The sequence below is a fragment of the Echinops telfairi genome, unplaced genomic scaffold, assembly GCF_000313985.2.
Source record: "Echinops telfairi isolate 266 unplaced genomic scaffold, ASM31398v2 ScPeMD7_7453;HRSCAF=8491, whole genome shotgun sequence".
Taxonomy (NCBI): domain Eukaryota; kingdom Metazoa; phylum Chordata; class Mammalia; order Afrosoricida; family Tenrecidae; genus Echinops; species Echinops telfairi.
In genome coordinates, this window is record NW_022111353.1 from 964,626 (window position 1) to 973,731 (window position 9,106).

A 9,106-nucleotide genomic window follows, 5' to 3' on the forward strand; every position below is an offset into this window, starting at 1 on the left:
CAGTAACTAAACATTAGTTTGAATGTCTCAGGACTGACATAAACTCTGAAGGTAGAAGGGGGGCCAGAGAGAATCTGTGAGCAGGGTGCTTTTTGCTCATTTGGACCCATTAGGGAGTTGGGTTTTGATCTGCGTGGTGGGCAGTTCGAAACCACCAGCAGCTAGCTCCTCAGGAGGAAGAGTGGCTTTCCATTCCAGTAAACAGTTACAGTCTTAGAAACCCTGGGGTGGTCACTATGAATCAGCACAGGCTGGACAGCAGTGTGTTTGGTTAAAGACTCTCAACTCTAAACTCCCGCCATTGAGTCAATGCTGACTCAGCAACCCCCTGTGGGTTTCCGAGACTAACTGTTTACAGGAGTCGAAAGCCCACTCTTGATATCCTAAGGAGCTGCCCAACTGGTAACCACTTCACCACCAGGACTCCTCTCCCTCTAAATGGGTTCTGTTCAATGCATATTGTAATTGTAACTGCAAACCAGTCATGGCTGACAGCAATCTCCCTCCACAATCTCATTCCAACAGAATTTGCCACAACTCCATTAGCATGGCCAAATGCCAACAGTAAGTGCTCATGGAATGCCATGTGCTAGTACATGCATTAATACATTAAATCCTTATAATATTTTGATAGAGCAGTTACTTTTATCTGTTTGTTTGTTTTTTAACCAGAAGATGCAAAATTCTGAGGCATTAATTGATTTGCCTCTGGCATTTCTGGAATTCAAACTATTTGAAGAATGCACCCAAAGGCCTGATCGCTCTGGCCATGTTCTTAAGGGTCATTTGGGCAAAGCCCGGACCCCAGACAAAGTGTGCAGTTTCCCTGGGCTACTTGATAGACCACAGGACTTCACTCAGGAGCACTCTCTCTCTCTCTCTCTCTCTCTCTTTTTGCTACAATAAAGCTGTCTGATTTCCTCTGTTTCATCCTGACTCTGTTCTTGTCCTGTGCCTCAGTTTACCTCTCATCTTGTGCCCCAGTTTACCTCATTTAAAGCCAAAACCCAGGAGAGGTAGGGACAGGGCTCCATGCCATCCCAACCCTGCTTTGGCTGGGATATAGCCCACCCCTCCTCTCCTCTCGAATTCCTGGTGCCTGCTTGGACGAGTGACTCCTGGTCAGTATCTCTCTGTGTATGTTTGTTCTGTCTCATCTGTCGTTCCAGACACTGAGGACCAGCAAACTCATATGGGAACATAGGATCCCTGAAAGGGGTGCCACAGAAGGAGTTTATACTTCCACCCTAGTACAAAGAGGAGCTGGAAATAACTGCCTCTCCCCAAAAGAGGTGCAGCAAGAAGGACAGTTTCTTATGTCTATCTTATTCCATGTAACCCCCAGCCCTTCATCTCTGAGTCTACTTTTTGGAATTTCTGCCAATAACAGGAGTCCTGGCTCTGGGCCTGGCTGTCACTGCGCCTTCAGACTAGACTAAGGTGCAAAGGTTATTTCTGAGCCTTTTCTACCTGCTTGTGTGTTTTGGGGTTTGCAGCTCTGCGGTGCCTTCTCTAAAATTTTCTACTTCTCCTTTTTTCTCACCCTGAAACAAAGGCCTCTGATCAACCTCCATTTTATCAGCCATAAAGCCAGGCACCCTTCCCCCTCTTTGGCTTCCATTGTGTCTCTCTCTGATCCAAGGTCCCTGTCTGCTGGACAAAGGTACAGGCCTGTGCCAGGGAACCTTGATACCTGGGAGTAGTTCAGAACTCTCCCCTGGGTTCCTAACTCTGACCAGGAGGCCTCAGGGGACTGTTTCTGACTGACAGGTATAGATGAGGACCAGGGGACACCCTTCTCCTCTGCCCATACCCCCTGAAGTTTGAGACACCATGGGAAGTCCTTCATCCAAGCCCCCTAAAGACAATCCTTTGGAGTGTTTACTGGCCAACCTTTCTGAGTTGGGGTTGGCTCCTGATCTCCACCTGAAGCACCTGTTTTTTTTTGTAACCAAGTTTAGCCTCAATACCGATTGGACAATGAGTGGCACTGGCCAGAAAAATGGCACTTTTGATTTTAACATACCCTGTGACCTTGACAATTTTTGTCGATGAACTCACAAGTGGTCTGAAGTCCCTTATGTCCAGGTCTTTTTCTTTCTTCACTCCCAACCCTCTCTATGTACCATCTGTCACTCCGCTCAACTTCTCTTAGCCAAAAAGTCTCTTAATCAGGCCCCTGACAGTACTCCCCCTTGTCTTTCTCCAAACCTCCTGGCTCCTTGTCTGCACCCCCAGTAAGGCCTCCTCCATATTCTGGGTGCCCCTCACCATCACCTCCCTCCACTACCCCCTCAACTCCCAAAGCCTGAGGTGACTGTGGCCCAGATACCCATGCCCTCCCAGGAGCCTTACCCACCGGACTCCCTGGAGTCTCTCTCTCTCCCTCCTTCCCAGCTCCCTCCCTACTTGGCCTCCTCTAAGACAACACCTGCAGCCTTCCAAACTCCCCAATTGCCATCAACCTGCCCGTTGTCATCTCCTCCCTTTGTCATCTCCCAGTTGCCACCCACACCACTCCCACTATACCCTTGCCTGTTCCCTCCTGAGGTTTCAGAAGCAGAGGAGCCGGTCAGGGTCCATGCACCGTTCTCCCTGACAAACCTCTCCCAGATACAGAAGTGGTTAAATGTTTTCTCACAGAACCCTACCACCTTCATTAAGGAGTTCTGATACCTTACTCAGGCTTAGGACCTCACTTGGCCTCAGACCCCTACCTGTGACCTGGTGAACATGGCATTTAAAGTTTTTAATGCCTGAAAGGAGCAGGCAGAAGCAGCAGTGCAAATCCTGAGCCTGCCAAAAAGCCAGCTGGCAAGCCCAAGCCTTGTTTGCTGCCCTAAGGCCGGTAGGAGGGAGGGGTCAGAAGACTCCAGGAAGTAACAACATTAATTGCCCGCTGCCAGGATCCTGCTTCAAATGTGGCATGGAAGGGCACTGGGCTAAACACTGCCCGCAGGCCCAACAGTCCAGCAAGCCTTGCCCGGCATGTGGTCAATGGGGGCACGGGAGAAGAGGCTACCCCTCAGCTCCTGGCCTCAGAGGATCAGTCCCTTCAGACCTGGACCCACTGTTGACATTGTGTGGAGCTGGCAGCTAACGACGACTGAAGAGCTGTAATCAAACCAGAAATGATTAAAACTGGTATTTGGGGTCTTCTGCCTAAAAGAACTATAGGACGTTTATAAGGAAGGTCCAACCTAAATTCTCCAGGTGTTCAGATTGTTACTTGAGTTACTGACCAGGATTATGAAGGAAAAATTAGGGCAGTGATAAAATCTGATCTGCCATGGTTTATAAAGAAGGACAATTGCTTAAGCCAATTTTTGCTTCCTTGCATTTTTAGAGTTAAAGTTTATACCTATCAAGAAAGAGTACCTGAAAAGTCTGACCACCCTCTGAATCAAGGGGTCTTTTGGAAAACAACAGGGCCCCCACATGGAATTAGAAATTGAAGGAAAAGTGTTTTTAGACTTTGGATATGGGGTCATTTCCTTAGGGCATTCACAAGGGCCTAAGACCTGCCCACTAATTTCCCCTAAAACATCTGGACAAATTAATTAAGATTTTTTCAGTCTTGCAAATTATCCTGAGCATGTTAAGAACAGCAAGGAACCTAAATTTACATAACATAATTTACATACTGTATATACTCGAGTAGTAGCTGACCCGAATATAAGCTGAGGCACCTAATTTTACCACAGAAAAAAACCTAGGGTGGGAAATGCAGCAGCTACTGGTAAATTCAAAATAAAAATAGATACTAATTAAATTCCATTAATTTAGGCATCAGTAGATGAAATGTTTTTACATACTTATTTCAAAGAAAAATAGTAAACTACCTCTGTAAGTGGAAAAGAGGGTCAACAAAAACAATGTGGTATCAACAACTATACACCCTGTGTTACTGCATGCGCTGCATTACTACATATGCTGCCTTACCGTATGTTCACAACACAGCTTGTATAGTTTGAGGCCTGATGCAGGCTGATGATATTTCAGAATGTGTTGACATGACTGTTTGCATAGAACAGCCTGTGTTAGGGCTCATAATATACATGCTGTGTTGTATACACACTGTGTTACCGCATGCACTGCATTACTGCATACGCAGCATTACCACACATGTATGGGAAGTGCTAACGCAACGCATAGAGTAACAGAGCGTACACAATGCAGTGTGTATATTATGAGCCCTAATACAGGCTGCTCTCTGCAAGTATAGTCAACACTGGGTCCAGATAGGGGTTAATAAGAAAATAAATAATAAAATATAGCAGACTAAGTACTGTAAATAAATATACTGTATATCCAAGACCAGACACTTATATTCAGCAATGCTTGGGCGGAGCAAGGGGGCGTGACCAGGCACGGGTAAGACTGTAACGGCTACGTCATTGGTCACAGCCCTGGAGAAAAGCCACATCTGACATTTATCTGACAAGGATGCGGTGCGCCCCCGGTACCAGCACCCAGAAGCGGGCAGGTTCTTGCCCAGTATGACACAGACAACACAGAGGCTGCCAGCGTGCAGGAGAAAAGAAGAGCGGTGATATCAGCCGTGATGGGACCCCCCACAGAGGCTGCAGGTGAGCCGGAGAGACGGGAGAACACCTGCACTGTACCGGAGAATAGGTAAGTGAGACCCTTACTTGAGTGTAAGCTGTGGGGGACTTTTTTTTCAGCACAAAAATGTGCTGAAAAACTCTGCTTGTACACAAGTATATACGGTAAGTCTATCTGACCAGTTTTACTGGTTCAAAACCAAGTAAGTTAACTGAGATTGCTTGTCGTGTTTTAAAATCTCCATTGTTAAAACAGAAGGGGGAGAAAAAGAGAAATTTTATGTATGACAAACTTCATTTAGTCTTTTTGACTAAATTTTTTTTCCTCCTTACTGAAAGCTTGTAACAAATTAGGGCAGATAAACCTATTTTCACCTCTACAGAAAAAGCTGATCCTAAGAAGTCCCAAGAAGATGGAAAACGCCCCTTTGACTCATTCGATTGTGGGGGCTGGTGCCCCCCACAAATGAGTTTATGCCAACAGATGGGGGAGGAATGATCCAGAGAGGGAGGCTGCGAGTGCTTGCGCAGATGAAGAACGGGATCCAGGTCACTAAGTATCCGTGGAGGAGCTGTCGGATTGATGTGTACTGTGAATATGTTCAGCATCAACAACAATTTAACAATTAAAAACTGAGAGAAAGAAAGGACAGGATAAGAGATTAACAGAGGTGTGAACATGCAAATATACTAATCCATCACAATAGCTATTGGCCTATGTACATATATTTATATGCACTGAAGCTGCAGACTGGCCTTGGGCCTCGGCTCATAACTCCCCTCAATGCAAGAACACATTGTTCTAACAAATTGGCATTCTGTGATGCTCACCCCCCACCCACCCACACACACACATGATCGGTGAAGAAAAAATGGGTGCATAAGCAGATGTGATGAAGACAGAGGGTGGTGCCCGGCTATTAAAAGATAAAGTGTCTGGGGTCTTAAAGGCCTGAAGTTAAACAAATGGCCATCCAACAGTGAAGCAACAAGCCCACATGGAAGAAGCACACCAGCCAGTCCGATCGTGAGGTGTCATTGAGACTGGGCAATGGCCATCAGAAGATTCACAACAAACAGTAAACAAACAAACAAAAATACTTTGGTGAGAATGGAGGGGGTTGGAGCGGAGACCCAAAGCCCATCCATGGACAATGGAACATCCCCCCACAGAGGGGTCGCAGGGAGGGGGTGAGTCAATCAGGGTGCAGTAGAGCACTAATGGGTCACACAAAAAGTACCTCTGTTCCCTGGAGCCCTCCTCACCCCTCCTCCCCATCAGAACCTCAGTGTCACCTCCCAATCCAGACTAGACGGGAACATGGACATAGGTATAGGCAAGAGATAAAACTCACAACACATGGAACCAAGGAACAGGAATGGGACTAGAGATACCAAAAGGGTAGGGGGGAGGGGGAGAGGTGGGGAGGGAGGGGGGCACGGATCACAATGAATGCAACATAACGACACAGCACACCCCCATCCAGGGGGAAGAACAGAAACCAGAGGGGAAGGGAGACAGCAGTCAGAGTGAGATTTGAAAATAATTAACAATCTACAATCTATCAGGGGGCCATGGGGGTTGGGGCGGGGAGGAGGGAGGGAAAAAAAGAGGAGCTGATCCCAAGGGCTCAATGGAAAGTAAATGTCTAGAAAAGAACGATGGAATATACGTATATATGAATATGTTGGATACAATTGATGTATGGTTTGTCACAAGAGTTGTAAGAGCCCCCAATAAACTGATTTAAAATAATAATCATAATAAAAGCAAGGACAGGATATTGTATCCTGATGATCACACAGAGGTCAGGACCTCTACACTTTATCCTGCCCAGGTCACCCAGGTGACCACCAGATTGTCACCATGGAGAGATGAGGCCTTCCAGTCAACCCCCGCAGCCTGATTACACATGCGGAATACAGGAAGTCAGTGTGAGTTCCTCACTTTATTGGGTCAAACTCAAAAAAACTGAGGCAAAGGGCCTGCAGGGACTGGAGCCGGGAGGAGAAGAAGGCCTTAAACCTTCCATCTGCATCTCGAAACATGGGCAACTGTAAAATTAGTGCAAGCCCAACAAAGGTCTTAAAAAATATAACCTTCCACCCCACCCCAACACTCCCTGGCTCCTGGCTCCACTGGAGTCTTAGGCTCTGCTAACCTGCCTCTGTCCACCCACCCTCCACTGTAGATGTGTGGACCTGGGCACACAGTGACCCAGAACAGAACTGTTCCTTAAGATCTTGGAGACTGTAAATCTTTACCGGAGCAATCAGTCTCAACTTTGCCACACACACACACACCAGTTGTTTGGGGGTTTGAACCGCTGACCTTGTAATTAGCTGTCCAGCACTTAACCCGCCATGCCACCAACTCCCCCACTTCCCAACTAAAGGTGCAGCAGAGGCCGGAGCATTACAGGGAGGCATCGGCTTCAGGGACATGGACGAAAGACCAAGGGATCCAGCCTCACTTGGGAACAATGAGCCCAGCAAGGTCACGTGCCTGGCCCGGGTAGGAGACGTGTCCGCCCCACTGGGCACCCACCCTCTTTAGAGCTAGGCTGGACTCTTGTTTCCAGACAGCGAAGAAAGGAAAGATCTTGTCCAGGAATGTAATGCTGAAGGTGAAGATGCGCACCCCGGTGTCGGCATTGAAGAGGGTCAGCAGGCCCGCATCTTAGTCCAGGGTGATGCCCACGCGGCACGGGGTGGCCCCCAGCGACAGGTCGAGGTCAGGAGCGGTGCTGGCCAGCACTGCTGCTCCTGGAAGACCACACCCCAGACACCATCCTCGGTGGTCAGGCCTGTGTCTCCCTTTCTCCTCACCACCTCCAGGGCCACCCCCAAGGCACAGCCACCACCAGCCCCCATGTGCACCTCCACTAGCCAGCGGTGGCAGCCAGAGGAGAAGCCCGGAGAGCCCAGCACCACTGGCAAGCCTTAGGAACGCAGGGTGCCATCGGGCACATTCCAGGTCTGCCCGGTACTCTTCATGGTCTTCCAGTCCTGGGAAAGAACCAGGTGCCCGCAGGCCATCTGAGGGTCCAGGGTGACAGCCCCTAGAGACAGGCGACAACAGCCATCAGCCAGCTGAGCTGGGGCAGCCAGAAATGTCCCCATTGCTTGTGATGGTGTGGTACAGGAGCCAGAAAGACCATGGTCCTCACTCTGCCCTTCCTTGACCTGTTTTCTGAACCTCAGTTTCTCCTTCTGTCACCTGAGAGCAGAAGGCCATCAACGTGCCCCACCAATGGTACTGCACGACTTTTTTTGCACATTGGTCCCTGGGGATGAGGATGTGGGTTCCCATCCCAGTCAAACTTAGTGACTGTGAACCTACATTGAACAGAACTGCAGGCGCTCTGCCTGAGCTGCATTTGAGAAGCATTGAAGTCAAAGTGCCTAGCAGGTGGAGACCAAGCTTGTGGAAGGTGTTTCTGATGTTTCCACAACTGTTTAACACTCAAGGCGATTTGATTTTTTAATAATTGTGCAATATTCCATTTAATAAGAAATCCAGCTCAGTGCTAGACATAAAGCAAAGACTCAATAAAATTCTGAATGGTAATATTGAGGTAAGTCTCTAATCTAACTGAGCACTTAACCATTAACCAGATATTGTCCTAAGCTCTTTGGGTGTACCAATTCATCAAACCCTCACAGCGGCTAATGGAATGCCTATGCTTATTTTTCCACTTGATAGGTAAATACATTTGGGACCAAAGGACTATGTAATTGGTCCAAAGTTCACCAGCCAACAGAACTGGGATACAGAACCCCCAGAAAGGGTCCCTGGAGTTTGTCCACCGTGCGGCCCTCAAACTATTTAAACGGGACCAGTTCACTGTTCCTCAGACCCGTTGGAGTGCTGGACTATAGTTTTTAAAAAAACTATAAACAAATTCCTATGCACACTGCACATATCTTATTTTGAAGTAAAAAACAAAAGGGGGAAAAACACCCGGTGGGCCAGATAAATGTCCTCGGTGGGCCTCATGTGGCCCGCGGGGCGGAAGTTTGAGGACCCCTGGTCCATGCCATTGCTCTGTTCAGGGCCATGAGGTGAATGGATGAATGGCTCTCAACTGCCACCCCCATGCCGCCCAACTGCCACCCCCATGTCGCCAGCTCTGTACCTGAATCCGTTTCCAGGTGAAGCATCAAGTTTTCTGAGGGAAACAGAAAGAAAGAGCTGTAATGTGTTCCTGACGGGCGCCCCTGGGGCCCTGAGTTTTATACTCCGTGTGAGGAGAGGAAGAGGAGAAGGTGTCTCCGTGATCTGCTGGTTGCGAAGAGGCCCTCTGTGATATACAGAGCACCTACCCCCGGGAGTGGAGGAACTGCTATCAGGAACAGCATGGAGCCAATAAGAGAGGTTTACCTGAGGGCAGGTGCCTGGAGCCCGGCTGAATGCAGGGCACATGGGAATGCAAAGTAGAAGAGCGGATGATGGGGATGCGGTAAGCTCAGGCGCCTTCTCTTTTACCTGAGAACTTGCTCATCATTTCCGGGAGAGGGAGAATTTTCCTGTGGAGACT

The 9,106-nt window shown here is 48.3% G+C and overlaps 1 protein-coding gene across 1 annotated transcript in view; it reads right to left on the bottom strand.

Moving 5' to 3' along the window:
• Nucleotides 1-7,035: 7,035 nt before the first annotated feature.
• The window catches only part of TRIM15 (tripartite motif containing 15), a 9,075-nt gene continuing 7,004 nt past the window's right edge, over nucleotides 7,036-9,106 (bottom strand). The window contains 4 exon segments of the mRNA XM_013008480.1: nucleotides 7,036-7,316; nucleotides 7,319-7,627; nucleotides 8,705-8,737; nucleotides 9,055-9,104. Of these exon segments, the coding sequence (XP_012863934.1) occupies nucleotides 7,036-7,316; nucleotides 7,319-7,627; nucleotides 8,705-8,737; nucleotides 9,055-9,104 (673 nt within the window).